Here is a 19,703-nt window from a genome sequence, read left to right as displayed (position 1 = left end):
TACGTTTACTTAGAAAAGTCTTATAAATGTACCTGTCGTATCACGATAGGGATCGAAAGCAGGCAGGTCTTTTTAATTATAGGGCATCGTCGCTAGCAATTGCATTTCGGAGGTACTCCCACTTAGAACATGCAGTTTCTATCAAAGATTCTTGTCTGCGGACACTGTTAAAGATATTTTCTTGTTATCTTTCAGTTCGTGATGAAATATTTTCGTATGGGATCAGACAACATCACCTCCAAATCCCATCATCCAAAGTTCGCAACACATGAAATTTAAGAACTCTTTTGCAGTGTTGATGGAGTTTTATTTATTATGACGGGGTAGAGATTGAAATAAAAAAAAAAACTGTATCATGCGTGCCTTACTATTTTATATTTATATTCATTAACTGATAATAAGAAAGTCTACTGCGTGACAGCAAATTTCTGTCCGTTCATGAAGCTGTACACCATATCAGTATTGTAGGAATGCAGTAAATAAAAACAACCGCAATTAATCCACTTTCTAACATTGTTACCTTTATGTCATTTATCGCTACGGTTTAATTATGATCCCCGAAACACTTTTGTGAAACAATTCAAATGAAAGAGTCCTCGAATTACTATTTATTATTAATTACTTGACACTAAAGAGCTAAGGACTCATCATGGGAGGGTACTGTTCATCACAATCCACAGTCTGTACTGCTTAATCCTCTATCTACACGCTACGCTATCTACCGCCCACTAATAGTATTTTTGTCAATCGCGTTTGTTCTCTGACCGATTTACTTGTGTGCAGGATGAAAAATTCGAGTTTATGAAAAATAAAATCTGCTACTTCCGAGTTTGGCTTACGTCCATTGAAAACTAAATCCATACACGATTCTTCAGATTCTTTTCGTCACGACACGAATTGAACTCAGTTTTTTTCCAAACGAAGGACGTCCCATCATTCTTCCAACTGCGTTACTGAGGCACCCGTTTTTACAATTTTGTGAAAAAAAAAAAAAAGTATAATGTCTGTTTTGTACAATTAACTTCTTTAGCTCTTTCGTTTTTTCCCCTGAATGTGTAATTAAATTTGCATTTTAAATATCAAAGCTTACAGCTTATTATAAAATGGAAACTTAAACATAAACACAAGCATCCATCATTTTTTATTTGCAATAAAATGCAAAATCTTAGAAATTGAAGCAAAATATTTTTCCACATCGTTCTCAACTTTTTCCCCAGTCTGTAGCTATCATGCATCACAAGTTACGTATGAAAAAAATAGTTTCTGTCGCTGAAGGAAACAAATCGTGTACTGTAAAGTTATTACCAGAAGCAAAAATACGAATGGATTGCTTTCCATTTCTGCAGGAGTGGAAATGTAGGCGAGCAACGCTCTGTGTTTATCTTTTGCCAAGGATTTCATACGGCGAACAGACATTCGCGTGACACAGGTTCGGTATGGCACTGTCACGTGTCTTCGAATATTTGTTTGGTAAGGTAGCTAACTCATCAGGTGTGGGGAAAAAAAAAAAAAAAAAAAACCTGTCCTTCTGAATACCAAGAAAAACATTTCTCGATCATACAAATACATCCGAAAAGTTCTCTTGTTAATATTTTCCGTCCTTTTGTTAAGATGATGCATGCTGACGTCACCAATTGAAGTCATACGTCGAAGTATTGCTTCAGAGAACAACGGCTACTTTAGCATTTTTTTTTTTTTCGCTAGTGGCCACATTACAAGTAGAATGCCTTCCATTTCTTTTTCTCTTCTTTTTGCTTTCCTTGAATCTTTTTTCGCTACCTAGTTTTTCTACTATTTCGGAATTTACAAACTATTTCCTGCATATATAATTGTCATTTATACAGGGATGCACTGTAAATATAAATGCATCCATTTATACAATATGCATTTGCTAATGTATTGTATAAAGGGAGCCCTTTCAGTGTGCATACCAACGTATCCAAAATATGTTTTTAAAGGAGAGAAAAATGCTTAATCTAATAATTTCTCAAACATTAGTTTTAAACTTTCTTGAGTGATTAGTGAAAGCGTTAGTATTAACGTCATATCCTAATAATCGAGGCCATAATTTTGGCCAAATAGGCTTATATGGGAAAGATATATTGCACGAAGAAGCCACTGAGGCCACTGCCAACTTCTTTATAATAAGCTAGCAAAACTGGAGCTTATTATCAGAATATGCAAAATGGTACTGCGTTATTACTATTTTTAATTGATCATCTCTCAACCGATAAATAGTGCACAATTCTTCGTTATCATCGTAGTTAAAGCCAGAGTTGTGTTGTGTGCATATACTGTAGGTTTAATTTCTTTATTGTTTCTTCTTATATGAGTATTTGTATCATTTGGAATCGTTGTCAACTTAAAATGGTTTGATCAAAAACTAAAATTGGGATGAGTCGTAATATACAAAATACAAAAGTTCATCAATCACAACATGTAGTTCTTTGAGTATAGGCAGACATTCGTACAGGAAAAAAAAAAAAAAAAGGTACTTTCATTTTTATGAAGCAGCTCTTGGTAATCCGATTTGAATCATTTTTGAATCATTTAGAAATTTTTCTCATTTTGTCATTACTTTCAATAGTACTTTATTCGCAGACAATGCTTTTACACAAGTCTAAATAAAATGTTCGGTCTTCTTATGAATTACATTCTGTGTAATGTACTTTATTTAAGTGCAAATGCTGATTCAAATACAGCATAGCATATATGAAAAGGCATCAATCGTGGAGAGAGATCGAATAGGTGACGGGAGCTTTTGCACTATTTCGCATACGACATGGTATCACATGGGCGTCCTACGAGTGCACCATTGGTTGCAAGTTGGTAGAGCAACTGAAAACATGGCTATGAGTAGGAAGGTGTGGCGTGATCCAATTTCTACATGTTCTGGATACCAGTCCGGCAGAAATTCAACTCCAGTTGGTAAAAGTGCAAACCTTGTGTTCGCAGAATCAGGTTTCGAGTTGTGTACTGTCTTTGTACCACCGAGTCACCAACCGCACCCTCTAGTGATTACGACGCTAACTGGAAGCACTCACCGTACATTCCCTGATCTTGCACCTAATCGTATCATTTCCATTTCTTTGGATAAACGAAGCACTGGCTGGCGAGCATAGCGATGTGCAACACGCTGGTTTTATGGTTAACGATATTTGCTATCGATTTCTTCTACTCCGATCAAAGTCGACTTGTGTCATACGGGACTCGTGTCTTTCATGGCCTTTTCGTAAGAATGACAGCTTTAAAAGATATGAGTTCGAATCCTGTCACGGACGCGAGGAATATTTACTAGGCTTTCTCATTCGCAATACATATGTAAGCATATCTATACACTTTAGAACAATACTTTGTACTTTTTATTTCATGCCATTTGTTCTGTATTTTTTATAATTATTCAACGATCTTAAAACGCACATTCTGACATTTTGTCAACTTTTTTTTTTTTTTTTTTTTTTTTTTTTTTTTTTTTTTTTTTTTTGAGAAAGGGTTGTAAACGTTTATTGTATTTATTTATTTTTTTGAAATGAAAATTCCCACTCACGAAAGATCGTAATCTTTGGACGGACATTACATTCTGGTGTGAATACACTAAGTCGGCGTTTTCCCAGTGTAGTACCCGTACTCCCAGAGGTACACGAAAGGTCTTGTGAGAGAGGGGGGGGGGTACGAAGCACTTTTTTTTTATATTTTGATTACTTTTTTTTTACTTTTATTTATTTTTCGCTTGCCATTCATAAGGAAGACCAAATATGGGGACTGTTTCAAGACGCAAAGGGCTTGCATCTAAAGACACTCCCGAACATTCATGCACTGGTGGAATTCCAAACAAAAGTACTGTAGTTCATTTAAAGAGTCAGCTAATTTGGAATGGTAAATAAATGGTTAACTGATAGTCCCATTGCAAATAACTAAGGCATAAAAAAAAATCGAAAAGGCGTACCTAAACTTTTCTCTTTCCCATTTTCCTAAAGATAGGACCTTAACAGACTCGGATGTATACATCTTTCCGAATCCGTCAACGATAATTAAAATTAAATCCGTGGAGACAGAATTCTCCAATCTATATGTGTGGTTTGTATGAGGATTTACTTGGGCATCAATTTCTATCAAAATAAACACACAAGCATTTAAAAACTTTTAGTACAACTTTCTGTACGATCACAGCTGTACTTGTGTCACTATTCGTGTCATTCATATATAAATAAAACAAAATAAAAAAATAAACTGACATTTGCACTATTCCAAGGCATTTGATTTCTGACACCGATACTGACATGTGTACTGCAACTGTCCACCCAAGGGGAGACAGCAATATCATTGGATTGCCATCTGTGAGTTCTCGGGGCTTACTAAAACTCACTCCACCCGACACGCAAGCACCTAGTTCGTCACGTGCAGGAGATATACAACGAAGCCTTCCACCAGAGAGAGAGAAAGAAAGGGAAGTTGCCTCACGTGAGCCGAACTTGTCGCGTGCCAACTGGCGGGAAATAAAGGCAGGTGAGAGAGGGATAATGGGACTGTGGAGTGAAAAATCCCACCATGGCCGACGACTTTCCCAAGTTGTCTATAGACGTGTCGCTTAGTACCACCCACTTGTCACGCGGGAAGGGAATAACGGGTGTGTCCGCATGCCGTGCAATTCGCTTTAGCATAGTGTCGTGCGGAATGCGATTTTGACGTCTCTCTCTCTTTCTACCTTTCCCCCTCTTTTTTTCCCAGCAGTGAATGACATCGATATAATAGGAAAGTAGGAGGAATGAATAGCAAAGAGAACGAATGATTTCCTACCCTATTTTTCTTCATTTTTCCTTTCCAGATCAATACTGTCATTCCTGGCATGAGCTGAAACCCAACAAAAACTACGCGACCAGAGAAATGCTATTTCTGTAGGCACTGCATGTAGGTAATCCAGTGGTGCACAGGAAAACGATTATCGGTTAGTTATTTCTCCATTGTTTAATGCAACTTGGGTTGGCTGTGGAGACATTTAGTGATGGAGTTGTTTTGTTTCGGCATAAGAAGGGAGGAGGGCAAAAAAATCCGGCAGAGGAAATTGCTTTCGGTCTGCGAGCATTCACTTGGCAACTGTGTCGATGGTTTGTTCCGTATGAGTTCACCGCTGCAGCGGTTTTCCGGAGCTGTCTCCGGCTGTAGGATTACTCATTCTTTGATTTTGTCCGTGAAACACAAAAGCAGAAAGAGTTGCACGTGGGTTGCAGAAAGACATTTTGGCGTTTCGATTTTTTTTTTTTTTTTACTCTCTAAGAAGTTGTTTATGTTTCAAGAGATGTATAGACACGATTCCGACCACTAAACAAACTCACAGACTCCTAAGGAAGCATGCTTTTTAAAGAATCTCTTGTCAATTCCAAGCCTTATTGAGTTCCATCGCACAGAATATGATCGTCAAATTGTGTTAAGCGCATTGATATATGGTTGTGATGAGGTCCTTTATATTTCTTCGCTCACTTCATTTTCTTAGGAAATTAGGACTTATCTCCCACCTTGGGAAAATACTGTGTATCCATTGTCCTTCGTACGGAGATAGAAGGGACTTTCTGGGAGGAAAGTCCCTTCTATCTCCGAATCACAGAAAGAGCCTTCGTAGCTCAATCGGTATCGACGATGCCCTTTGGTTGGAAAGACCTGGGACGCGTGAAGAACTTTTCAAATGAAGATGAGTTAGTCAGTCTCATGTGGAGGTGAAAGAGTTTTCCCAACTGGGGGAAACCCTTCAAACAAACCCGCCATAAGAGCATGCGCACTTAACATACGTAATACTGGCCTCATAGCCTGAGTTGCTTCGGCCATAAATCCAAAACAACCGACCAACCTTCAGGAAATCCCAATTTTTACTCCACACAACAAACAAGGCAGTTGAACTCCCAAAGTTCGTCGATTTAAGACAATGTCCTCAAGAATTGAGTTGTCGATGGCTGAAATTTAAACAGTAACGATCTCAACTCACTGTCTCATGAGTAGTTTCCCACCTCAGTGTTAGATCTCTTGGTCTGAAAGTTCTGCACCGTCGCTGTTCCTTACTTATACAATATCCACATGTTACTATGTAGTTGCCCCTCATGTCATCCAAGAAATACTTCAACGTGAAGCATTTTGTAGATGGATAAGTTTATAGTCATCCATTAAGATGTCAAAGTACTGGTTACGTCTTTGTTTATTTGCATCCTACGTAGGAAGATATAATTTAAAAAAAAGTCAGTAGATAAGTCTTGATGGTAGCCCAGCAGACCTTTTCTTATTTAAAAATCGAATACTCAGTTAAGCGCCTTACAGTAGCAAATTAGCCAAGACCATGGAAAAGACATCGAAACCCTTTGGTTTAAAATAAAATAAAAAAAAAAAAAACTGTCGGTTAATTGAAATCCCATTAAAATATACAAGAAAAAAACTGTAATGCGTAATTAGCTTTAAATTTTATTTATTACTTATACAATTTAAAAAAAAAAGGACTGGACATTAGTTAAGCAATAGCCTACAGTTATTTGAGTGGTCGAGGATTGGATTTTGGTTGAAGTAATTAATAAAACGCAGAAAAAAAAATGTTCTGCTAACCAGAATACTTTTATCAGGGAGGCTTATTAACAAATTTCAGATACGCTGACAGTGGACGGAAGTCTTAGATTAAAGGAGGAGGACGATGAAAGGGGGGAGGGGGAAGCAGAGTTCCGTTAGCGTCTGGGATCTTTTTAAATTACCGTGCTACATGTACCACTTTAATTAATCAAGCTGCTAACATCAGTGTCCCACTTAAACGCTATTTTCTTAGCAACCCCCCCTTTTTTTATTATGTGCAGAAAAAACTATTGTTTACCTCTTGCAATTAAATATAAAAATAGGTCTTTTCAACTTTTTGTTTTTACGTTGTCATCCTGATCATCTTTCAAGGGATTTCGCGTACCGTGTTGGAGCTAAAGCTTCATCAAAGACGAGAAGAGGGGAAAAAAAAAAAAGTTCGAGGTTAATTAAAATAACAAGCGACAAAATAAGAACATCGTCAAACCGGGGGAGAGAGCTAAACGCTTAGAAGATGAACTAGGAAATCTCGGATGCACAATTTAGCAGATTCATTTTGACCAAATATTTCCTAATATTGATCAAGTCCTTCTATCTTCTTTTCACGTCCTCTGAGTCATCTTTGACTGTGCTTTTCTCTCTGAAAGTCTGTGTAATGTTTTAATTGACGACTTCCTGTTTGTGTAAATTTAAAGTGGTAGAACTTCCGTTTTAATGAGCGAACGTTCTTCATTAATAATGACCCTTTTCAGTTGAACGTACACAATTTCTTCATGAATTAACCTAGTGAGACACTTTTGGGTTTTGGTTAACCATTTTAACTTTATTAGAAACATCTTTTATGTCAAGAACATAATGATACTGGCATCCTTATTTTTACAAAAAAAGGTGTTCTTATTTCGTTTGATGACGTCATTATTTACAAACAATGTTATTGTATATATAGGGATATTGCATGTAAAGGATGCTTAATGAATTGGAGTGCTGATTATGTGAGAACCTATCGTATTTTATGAACTTTTGATGTGGGATGTACTGCGCGTTTTAATTTATGCAAATATTCAGCAGGTCTTCTATTATGCATTCGTAAACTAAAGTTTGTTCTGAGATGTCGGTTACCATTTCTTTATTGCTCTAGTTTCCGCTTACTATGGAAAAAATCCTACACTTTTTTTTTTTTTTTTTTAAATTTTGCAATCAAATTTATTCCTAGAGCACCGTAATTATTCCAGTAATCTATCTCAATGCATCTTAGGAAAGAAAAAAAAAAACCTCATGGAGTTCCCAGTTGATGCAATTTTAATCACTTAAAAAAAAGATAAAATATCTCATAATTCATAGGCCCATCACAACATTAATTACGTCTGTTGGAAGACCTCTTTGAACTTTGTCTGCATGCAGAGGCACTTAAAAGAGAATATTTCAGTTTTTAAATGATTTTTTTAGTCTATGCACTTAACCATGGTTCAGTATTGCACAGTGTCCGTATTAATGAGTTAAAAAAACGAGAAAATATCACCTTTATATATTTCAGAAAATGTCACTAGGAGTAGTAATCAAATAAAATGAAACTTGTAGTCTACCTTTAGACATGCTACGTTACATTTTTGCACTCAAAAGTTTTCGAGCGAATCTGTTGCCATTAGCAACAACGTGATGGAACGCGAGTCACGTGTAATAGTACTACGTTCATTTTGGATGAAAACTGCGACTAAGGTATAGGTAAAGAATAAATAAATCAAACTAATATCAAAGAGAAATTTCTAACATTTTAAAACTGTTTTAAGCATTTTTTTATCGTTCTTTCATACTTTCTTCATGGCCGCATTTTTTTTTTTTTTTTGTAATAGTTCTTCATGAAGGTACAGTACTGAAAAGTAAATAATGGTTTCGTGATCGAAGTGCTATATTTTAATGTTCTTGTACTTTCATTAGAACAGCAACAAAAGCTGACGTGTGTACTATATGGAGAAAGTTTCTAAAAAACTGTAAATGAATGATAAAAACACTTTGTAAAACATTTGGACTGAAGAAAGGAATCTATTCGTAGATCTCTAGCATAAGGAACTGTACCAATATTTAGATTTTGTGTGTGTGCACGAAAAAAAAAAATTAAAAATTAAATTTTTAAATTAATTTTTCTTTAATTTTCTTTTCAGGTGAACATGACATTCTACCTTATCTAATCAATGTTAGATTCGGAATGGGCCGGACTGAGACTGGAGAAGTGACACGAGTGTGTTGTATTTGCGGTATGGCGGTCAGCTTCCGTTCCATCGGATTTGGAGTGAACAACAGACGGACGAGACCCGCCATTGTGTTGTGGTGCCTTGCGTCCGTACTTGTCGTGTGTGCTGCCGACACAATTACTTTCTACGGCACAACCAACGATACTCTCTTCACTCATGTGGTTGTCGACTCCTTCAGCGGTCGGCTGTTTGCTGCTGCTACAAACCGGCTCTACCAATTAAACTCTGACCTGGAATTAGAGGCGACGTTTCAGACGGGACCCGTTGACGACAGCGTGCAGTGTTTTACTTGGGACTGCCAAGGTTATCCCACAATCTCGACACCGAACACCATCAAGATGATGGTAATAGACACCGAGACTCAAATGCTCTTGGCTTGCGGTAGTGTCTATCAAGGTGCCTGCCGGAGGCACAATTTACGGAACATAAGCCAAGCCGAAGAGTTAATTCCCGTTCCTGTAGCGGCGAATGATGATTTCTCCTCTACAATTGCCTTCGTCGGACCTGCACGATATGCTGGTTCGCCTCCACGTGTGCTGTATGTGGCCACTACGAACACTAGAAGAGGACCGTATCGGGACATGGTTCCATCGGTGTGTAGTCGCATCCTCGATCCTCCCAGACTGTTTGAAGTGGTGGACAGGTCATTCTCTTCCATCGCCCGCGTTGACATTAGCTCTCACGTGAGAGACTACTTTCTGGTCCATTACGTGTACGGCTTCTACTATGGAGATTTCGTCTATTTTGCTATGGTGCAACGGAGATCTCATCTGCGAGCCCTGGAAGAGTGGGGCTTTCTGACACGGATGTCTCGCATATGCGTGTCCGATCCTGGCTACAATACTTACACCGAAGTGACAATACAGTGTATAGGACCCGATGGGACCGACTACAATATCCTCCAGGATGCTCATCTGGTCCGAGCGGCTTCCGATCTCGCTAACGAACTACATGTTGACACTGGCACGCCTGTGCTTGTCGGAGTGTTTACAACCAGTCAGGGGCATAGCAATCGACCGGATCGACAGTCGGGAGTGTGTATGTATCCTCTTCCAGAAATCGACAGGGGATTTAATGAGAATATTCATCTTTGCTACAATGGCAGTATGGTTACCAGAAACATGGACTATGTTGCCGGAACTTTGGAGACCTGCCCACAACCTGGGGTGAGTCAATATTCGCATTATAATCAGGTTATAAGAAGTAATGTATAAGTCGTTTTTAATTAAAGATCTTCACTTCTTAATTAATTACTTAGCAGGACCGAAAGACAAAGAGGCATTTAATAAATATTATAATTACATTATTTTTACTCGTTTGTTAGTGAAGTTTGTTAAGGCCAGAACGGGATTCATCTCAGCGTAGAAAATTATCAAAATAAAGATTAGTAAATATCCATTGTTGTTTTGTATCCAAGTAACTAAGCCTCAGTAGCTCACTGTATTTCGCCAATTCATTCCCTTTGGTTTGCAAGACCTGTCGTTGAAATCGTAAGAGCGAAGAATCTTAATTAGGACTTTTCATCAGAATGTGAGTTATCTCGGTCTCATACGGAGGTGGGTTTTTTCTTCCCAGAAATTCGTTTTTTTGTTTTTTTTTTTCGTATCTCAAAACAGGCAAACTGACCAGGAGAACAATGCAATACAGACAAAGGAGACTAAGGATTAACCACTCTATTCCTTCGGATCTAGTTTAAAAACCGCGTGGTACGGAGTGGGTGTGTACACGTGAGCATAAAACAGGAAGGAAGGATCCAAGTAAGAAAACGATGTTTATCTTTGAAATTTGAGAGTTTATGCAGTTAAACCTTTCACATGAGAAACCTTGGGATTGCACTATTAAGAAGATACGAGTGCTGTCCAGAAACTTGCATATATTTGTATTTTATTTGCCGTCCTTCCTTCGCAATTTTTAGTTTCGACGAAAGCTTGTAGTAATTTTTAATTTAAATGCAAAAAAAAAAAAAGTGAGAATTCACCTACTCTCTGGAAGAAGTTTGATAATAGATTGCAGGCGTGCAATGCACTGAAATGATATTCTCAAATTTAAATCGAAAAATACAGACGAGAATACTCCAAAGATACAAAACCCCTTCTAGGGGAGAGAGAGAGAGTCATAATAGTTTCCATTTAGAAACTTTGTCAAAATTCACGCACACCCTTTAATTATTAATGCATGGGTATATCTTTGGCACACCTTCGTGTCTCTGATTATTTCTTAAGATTACGTATTCGGGGTAAAATCTGTTTCTTAATATGTTGCTTATTGTTTTCAATGTCACTTTTACCTTTTCAAATGAAAAGCTTTCATTGGTCATCGCACAACAATGTGTCCATGCAACTCTTTCTTTACTCTCGAGTTGAGTACCCAGACCTCCCATCTTTCAACAGCCTCGTCGTATGGCCCTGTGCCAAGTGGTGAAACTGCCCAAAGTAGTAGTAAAAAAGAGGCGTATCTGGGGATTTTTTTTTTTTTTTTAAATCGAAGCCATTCATTTACTGGTGTACTGGAAGAAGGTCAAGAGCGAGATTCAGAAGTCTTTCCTATAAGAAGCGCTCCATTTATTTTTTATTGTCAATGAAAAATGTTCGTGTAAACAATTTAGAAAGTTCTCGGAAAATAACATCTCAAAACACGGGAATCTTCATGAAGAGAAGGTTCTGATAATTCTTAAAGACTAGAAACGGAAATTCTAATAAAAATCTAGTTAAAATTTCTCTCTTTCACAAGAGGAAGAGATTGAAACTGTTTCGTGATTCGAAATACGGTACTCGAAAAGAAATAAACAAAAATAATTAATTCTTGGCAAGATTATTTCACGAGGAATTTCTTATGAGGTGCATATCATCTTGTCTCAAGAAACTACCAGTTTTTGAAAAATAATGCTTTAGTAACCTTCCCCCACCTCTTTTTTATTATTATTAAAAGACTGCTCCCTCAAGCCGAACTAGCTGCAAGCTGGCATGTTGGGTAGCAATTCGCAGTCACAGCAGAATAATTCTGACAATGCTTTTATACATTTATGAAAAACTCAAAACATTCTAAAAGTCCATCTTGCATTTTTACAGTCTTTTTTTTTTTTATGAATTTTGTATATTAAATATACCAAATTATATGAATGCATAAAACAGCCGCTGTAGCTGAGCCAGTAACAACAATGGCCTAAAAAAGACCCTGGTTCGAATCTCATCTGGAACGCAAGAACTTTTACAAGATCCTTTCGGCTGAAGATGAGTTAGCCAGTCTCATACATCCTCGAACAACACTGCGTTGGCTGTCCGCGCGGTTAGCCTAGTCGCTTTGCAACCATATGCCTGGGGAAGGAGTGTCCCAGGTTCGATTCCCGTCGAAGACGTGAGGAATTTGAGGATCCGCCATAGCCAAGTTAGCCGGTCTTGTGCGTTGACAGTAGGGTTTTTCCCGCCAGTTTATCTGGCGTTTTTCATCCCACAAAGCAGGCAAACCGACCCCATGAACACGCACGGATCTACAGCCATAAATACTTAACCCCCCCCATGAGGGAGGCTCAACTCGCCCCAATAGGGAAGGGGGAGAAAAAGGGAGGAAACTCCATACAAATAAATAAATAAACTGCGTTGGCTGCAAGGCTCACAGTGCTATACAGCGATGAAGGTTTCCTTGAAGTAATCAAGTTTTGGTAGATAAACTCGCATCTCCTTCAAGATCTTCTATGACGCTGAAAGTTAATGAATTCCAGTTTTCGGCTGAATCCTCCGTCAGCACTCCTACAATCCCCCCCCCCCCGCCAAAAAAAAAAAAAATCAAGACTTTATTTAATAAAGCATAGTGGCTTTACGGGTTTTTAGCCCTAATCGAAAGCATCTAAAAATGTATCCGTATATATATATTAATATTAATATTAATAATGGCTAACAAAAAGAGAGAGAGAAAAGAGATGAGAGAGCCATCTAGTGAAAAATTTTATTATTTTGATTGAAGTCTCTCATTATACGACATGAATAAATCTACAGGGAGTCGTTCCAGGAATACACATTCTTTTGCATGTGTAAGCTGAGAAAAACATAACATTATTTCAAAAATGTATTCGAGGACGGTTTTATGTTTTTGAATTTATAACGGGGTGTTCAAACCTGCTGGACGAACAGCAGGTTGGGCACTCCTGTTATAAAAAGCCAACCAAATTATAGTTTCACCATTCACTTTACGATATATCTAGAAATTGGTTTAAAAACATGGATGTTGATGGAGTCAGACCGCCGTCAAAGATAAAAGTCCCTGTGGTCCTGAACTGTAAGTATCATTTTTTAAAATCCTTTTCTATGAAGAGAACCCGCTACACGATGCCTGTTATTATGACCAGAGAAGAACCGATTGTTGATCGAGATTTTTCAGCGCATGATTTTGAATATTCTTTTACACAAGCAGAAGCGCACTTCGGACAAATCAGGGTATTCATAAGTTAGAATTGATGTCATTCAGGACAAACGGTTACATGGCGAAATTCTCCATAATATGATCATTTAAAACTGCATTAATTTCAAATGCGTTTGCTTTTTTTGCCTTGATGCTGTGTTTTTTAAGTGTATGAAGTGTTTGCCCTTTATAGACGTTGGACCAGTTGTCTGTTCTTAAATTTAAAAAAAAAAAAAAAAAAAGGAATTGATTTAAAGTTGTAAAAAGCAAAATGTACATTAATTAAATTCAGATTTTTCGGAATATTTCCCCCCCCAACTAACCCCAGTATTTTTAAACGATCTTAACTAACACCCATTTCAGTGGATCGTGCAGATACAATGTTCACACTTAATTTTATTTATTTTTTCTGCTATTACGATAAAACTGTGGTTAAATAATAAACTAGCATTAGCTACATGGGAAAAAAAAAAACAGTAAAGTAAAGATGTGCTAAGAAACAAAGTTCAGGGAACTATTCTTTCGTTTTTTGATAGACATAAAAGCACTCGCTTCACGGCTCCAGTTCCTTTTGGGGTTACTTCTAAACCACTTAATCAATGTGCAGTCTCACTTGAATTGTTTGCTACTATGATTTGAAGATGTAGCTAACACTGTGTTTGCTTTGCTGTTTCTTTCTTTCTTTCTGGATGCTCTACAGTCGAGTTGATATCCTGTTGGTTTATCTTAGCGAGATACTTGCTCGATATGCCATTGTCTCACTCACTCCAGTCACGATTGCATGACGATATAACATTAGGGAGAAAAGAGGAGAATGGCCAAATCTAGCAGATAAAAATCGACTAACGTGCTAAGACTCTTACAAAGGTACCACTTTCTTTTTGCAGAAGAGCCTCTTGAAACCCATTTTTAATGGTTCCGGCCTCCTGTGAATAGGATACACCCTAGTTTTAGGTTCCATGATATAATAGCCTTTTCAACAGTAACGTCTTGTTCTCCACGATGTAATAAACTTTCTTATATGCGATTGTCATTCCATAAAAAAAAAAAAGGATCCTGGGACATTTTAGTAACGGCACATCTCCAATGACACGCCCGAGTCTAACAGCATACGACTTGGCAGCTGCTTACCTTATTCTTCGCATGATGATAGACGCAACACAACGGTAGGATACTTTCAACTTAATACCTACATAAGTTTTCTTTATTTCATTTTTAACCCAGGACACGGCATTGATGCGTTTGCTTTATTATTTATTCATTCTCACTGTTCGATCGTCAAACAAAAGACGCGGTAGGGCTACGAGAAATGTGCTAAGATACATAAGTCGTTACTGGAATATAATATTGTTAAATTTGCACCATTCTATATTGGAAATACGAGCTCATTTTATTCGTTTTTTTTTTTTTTTTTCCAGCCAAATGCGAATGCAGGTATTTGGGAACAAAGAAGAAAGCGTGTTCTACATTGGGATGATTGTTGCTGATATTATTTAGATTTAAGGTCGGCTTGGGTAAGCTTTTCTAGCCCTACGATGGCGGGTAATATCTTTTTACCCCCCCCCCCTGTTTTGTTTTTCTTGTTACTCTCGTCTATCACAGTTCTGCCTCTTTCTTCTATGCGCAGATAAATCTTTAAAATCAAGAACATTTAACTGCTGTTGGCTACGTTCTACAAGTCTCCAGAGCAACAACGTAACCGTAAACCTTTTTACTATTTAACGACATAATAAACAATATATAAACTACTTGCCTAGAATGAAGTAGTAGCAAGAATGTTTTAACATTTTTGGTGGTTTTATTTTATGCAATAAATGTTCTTCATGCCGCAATGTGGATGATGCCTTTTTTTTTTTTTTTTTTTGCTGGCATATGTTATAGTCTCAGTAACAATTCATGGCATTGATTCCTAGTAACGGAGAAAACAGGGTGAGCTTTGTACAGATGTACTGTTCTACTCTGTCAAAAAGAAAAAAAAAAAAAAGAAAGTTTGTGAACATCCCCTCTTTTTTTGTATATAAAAGAGCCATATTTTTAGCAGGTGCTTAAAGTTCGCACGCCCACAACAACAACAAAATGTCCATTAATTTTTCTCCTTCCTTATACAAGCAACTTGAATCTAATCAAACCTACGAACTATCCCCCCCATCTCTTCCCGTCCGTACCGAATTGGGGGATGGGTTTCAATAATTCATCGCAAGTAAGAAGTACAGAAGGAAAGCGAAAACACAGAATTCCAGACGTTAGTAATAAACGGCAGCGTTTATTCGGGACCCTGCAGGATATGGAATGAAATGTAAGAATGGGGACCAAACTTCTGTTTGCTGCTGATCAGGAGATTCCTTCGCACATCATAAATTCACTCCCTTGTCGACTGCCTTTCGCTGAATTGAGAGTCTTTCCGTAAAGAAAACTTTCTTGTAAACAAGCTGCCGAATATCAGACGCAGTGACTGCGCTGGCGCGATCTTCTTGACGTCATTCTTTAGCTATCCCTTCGGTTCTGAGCACCCTATTGTTAGAGGAGGAGGGGGGGATTCCCACAAGAAAACGAATAAATCATCCAGAAACGTGCTATTGGCTGACAGATGATTTCTTTCGAGAGTGATTATGCATCTTCTGTTAGATGGGATTTCACTGCGAATAAGGATGCTTGTGGACAGTCGCAGTATGATGACTCATCCCTTGTTCCAATACAGCAGTTAATAAATCGGCAGTTTTAAGTGTACACAACTCTTACAGACGTTATTTCATGTTTACGTAGCTTCGGTATGACTACTTTTATTATTTATTTATTTTTAGTTTCCCAACATTAAATATAATGTTGGGAAATATTTACATTTAATGCACATACGAGTAATACACTGAACGCATAGCTCCACTTGCTTTGGTTATAATTCCAAACAAACGAACGAAACCTAAGCAGCGAAAAATTACTTTAAAGGGTATACTTCACTTAAGAAAAATAATTAAAAAAAATTCTTATCAATAGGGTGTTGACAAGAAATGTTACGTAGATTGAATGTAATAGGGTTTATGAATTAATAAATGCTTTTAAAAAACGGTCAATACGCTTTAGCCTCATGTAGTTTTGTAACGATAGTGGCGATCGCCAAAAAATATTCTTCAAGATACACTACCTCTAGTGGCAGAGGGGAGAAAATATTTCAGTCGTCTAAAATTTTTTGTTGCAGGCTTCATTTCGCCTGACACGTTTTTACTCTCCGATTCGGAAATTATTATTTCCATTAATATCTAGTTTAGCAGATACCAAAGAAAACATAAAATTAAACACTGAATTAAAATTAGAAGAATTTCTAAATTACTACACAGAACTGTGGACAGACAAATATTTTAAAAAAGACAACTGGCAAACAGTTAACGAAAATGAAAAGGAAATAACTGAAGAAGAATTAGAAATCAGCCTGAAAGAAACAAGAAACGGAAAATCACCTGGAGAAGATAAGCTAGGTTCAGAACTATATAAATACGCAGGAACAAGATTCAAAAAAAGACTCTTATTATTTTTAAATAAAATTTACTCAACTGGTATCCTCCCAATAGAATGGAAAAAAGCAATTGTGATTCCTATCTTTAAGAAAGGTAATAGAGATGACCCTAAAAACTATAGAGGTATAAGCATACTAAATTCCTGTTACAAAATATATAGCAGAATCTTAAATAACAAACTAATGAAATATTCCGAAAACTTTATTCTAGAGGTACAGAATGGATTTAGAAAAGGACGATCATGTATAGACCCAGCCTTCTGCCTAAAATTAATAATAGAGAAAAGAAGAGAATATAATTTAGAAACACATATTGCATTTATTGACTTTGAAAAAGCATTTGACAAAGTTAAAAGAAACATATTATTTAACATATTAAAAGAAACACAAATACCAAATAATATCCTAAAAGCTGTCACAAGTATATATGAAAATAATCAAATACAAATAAGATTAAATCACGAGCTATCATATACGAGAGAGATAAACCAAGGGGTCCGACAGGGATGTCCCCTCTCAGCAACTCTTTTTAATATTTACTTAAATGAAATAATAATAAAATGGAGTAAAAATTTATACCAAGGAATTAAACTTTCACCTACAGTTAACTTAAACACTCTCCTCTTTGCAGACGACCAAATAATAATTACAAATTCTGAAGATAACTTACAGAAAGCTATTTTAAATCTAAATGAGATATCCAAAGATTAGGGTATGGTAATATCAACGGAAAAATCAAAAACTATGGCCTTTAAAGGACAAGATCCAGCAAGAACTAAAATAGTATTAGATAACAAGATCTTAGAACAGGTGACTTCATTTAACTACCAAGGATGTATGATCACATATGAAAATGAAAAAGATATAAACGTAAAAATTGCAAAATATTTAAAAATAACAGGTGTAATTAACTCTATATTTAAACCAAACCTAGTTCAAAATAAACCAGGCTAAAAGTATACAATACATTAGCCCTACCGGTCTTAATGTATGGAAGCGAAATCTGGACAATAAAACAAAAAGACAAACAAAGATTAATAACAGCAGAAATCAGAAATAAAGTTTATGAGGAACACTGCAAAGTATTCTCTATTTGATCACAAAAGAAACGAAGATGATATGAAAGAATTAAACCAAGAACCAGCAATAGAAAAAAATTAAAAAATATAAACATAGATGGATGGATGGAACACGTTCAAAGAATGAAAACAGAAAGATTACCAAAACAAGCCTTAAAGTACAAGCCATTAGGAAAAAGAAAACCAGGACGTCCTCTTAAACGATTCAACGATGACTTCTAAGGCCAGAACAGGCCATGCTAGACCTAAATCCTTGATACGCATGATGATGATGATGATGATCTAGTTTAGCAGCTTATCGTTTCTATCGACGATAGCCCCTCTTTTTGGAAGAAGATGTTCAAATCTCGTTAAGACGCGAAGAACCTTTATAAGTTTTTTTTTTAAAAAAAAAAACTGAAAATGAGTTAAGGTTTTATCTAGTCGTCCGATTCCTTTCTGAAATGAGCAGAAACGAAATTGATAGATCCAAGACAATTTATTGTTGCAGATGATCAAATTCACGTTCATTGAATTTTTTTTTTTTCCTCGCTATCATTTTATTGAAAGTTGGCTCTCCTTTGTGCTATTTATATCAGTATTGAAGAGAAAATCATAGGCGATCTTAATAATTACTAAAGAAGAATGTAAAAAAAATCTACAAATGGCATTAGGAATTCATGCAGATTATGCATTTTGAACCTATTTTACCCCCCTAAAGCAGTAGGTGGGGAACAAAAATTTGCCCATTGAAAGGTCATTGAGTGGCGTGACAATTCTTTCGCTTAGCTGGGGGAAATCCAAGTTATGTCACTCGAATGAAGATGAAATCACGTGCTTTCAAGGCACACTCACATGAGTGCAGTTATCCGATATTGACTGAATTCATCATTTTGAATTAAACTGAAAACAGTCCGACTTTACTAACGTGTGTGTGTGTGATGGCAAAAAAAGTTAGTGGAAATCGCGCAATCCTGTATATCCACCTAGTAAAATTACTTATAAATTTATATTCGCTAATTTAAAGAGTATTTTAGAAAGAATACTGACTAAAAGCATACCTGAATATTCTCGAAGGGTAAAGATAATTGCCATGTTTGTAACGCTTTCGATTAGCTGCCCCAAGGGATTTTTTTATCTTATTTTATATTTTTTAATATAAAATCACAAAGCCGAGAAACTTATCATAAATATTCCGATTGTCAAACTGTCTTCACCAACAGTAATAAACTACAAAACGTACTAAAACATAACATCCCAATAATGCCATCGGACATGTTATTCTGTCACAATGTTGTTCATAAATTCAACTGCCAATTCGGATGTAATATCTCTAAATTGGATCTATTATTCGTTCTTGACAATTACACGTGATTCAACATTACAGTGATTGTCGTATCTCATTATCGGATTATTAACATTAACTACAAAAGGGAAAAAAAATAATACAAACCAAAGAAGGTTAGCAACATCAACAAAACCATCATTACTGAAATATCGTTAACTGCCATGCAATTAAAACACAAACCTAAAAGTGAGAGGGTTTTAATTTTCAAGAAAACGAAAGCCACTTAAGTTACTCAGAATCTCCGACCCACAAACGATAAACGCACTACTTCTTCTAGCCCACACGGTAATTAAAAAAGATTAATTACTCTTCCCCCATCGCTGTCAAGCAACCGAATTCTGCTTAATATCTCGTAAGACACGCAGCAAGCGGATAGTAGCTTTTACTTTCTATGATCTCATAGACGAAGTTATCGAAATGGCCAGCACAAGGTCATTCTTACTGCTGCTTTGTCGTATATACGACATGTTTCTTAGTTCTTAAGTTTTTTTTTTTTTTTTTTATTTAATTTGCGTTTCATTCCTGCTGTTTTATATATTCCTGTGTACATCGTTTGTTGGTTTCTAGAAATTTAAATATTGGCCAACCTACTAATTGTTGTT

At 36.5% G+C, this 19,703-nt stretch overlaps 1 protein-coding gene across 1 annotated transcript in view; it reads left to right on the top strand.

Annotated features, from left to right (window-relative positions):
- The window catches only part of LOC150109208 (plexin-B-like), a 792,153-nt gene that overhangs the window by 201,764 nt on the left and 570,686 nt on the right, over nucleotides 1–19,703 (top strand). The window contains exon 5 of the mRNA XM_090406262.1: nucleotides 8,703–9,958. Within this exon, the coding sequence (XP_090262388.1) occupies nucleotides 8,747–9,958 (1,212 nt within the window). The 5' untranslated portion in view covers nucleotides 8,703–8,746. The remainder of the gene's footprint in view (nucleotides 1–8,702; nucleotides 9,959–19,703) is intronic.

The sequence above is a fragment of the Typopeltis vanoorti genome, chromosome 2, assembly GCF_054136105.1.
Source record: "Typopeltis vanoorti isolate ZY-2024b chromosome 2, IOZ_Tvanoo_1.0, whole genome shotgun sequence".
Lineage (NCBI taxonomy): Eukaryota > Metazoa > Arthropoda > Arachnida > Uropygi > Thelyphonidae > Typopeltis > Typopeltis vanoorti.
This window is presented reverse-complemented; position numbering and strand designations above follow the sequence as displayed.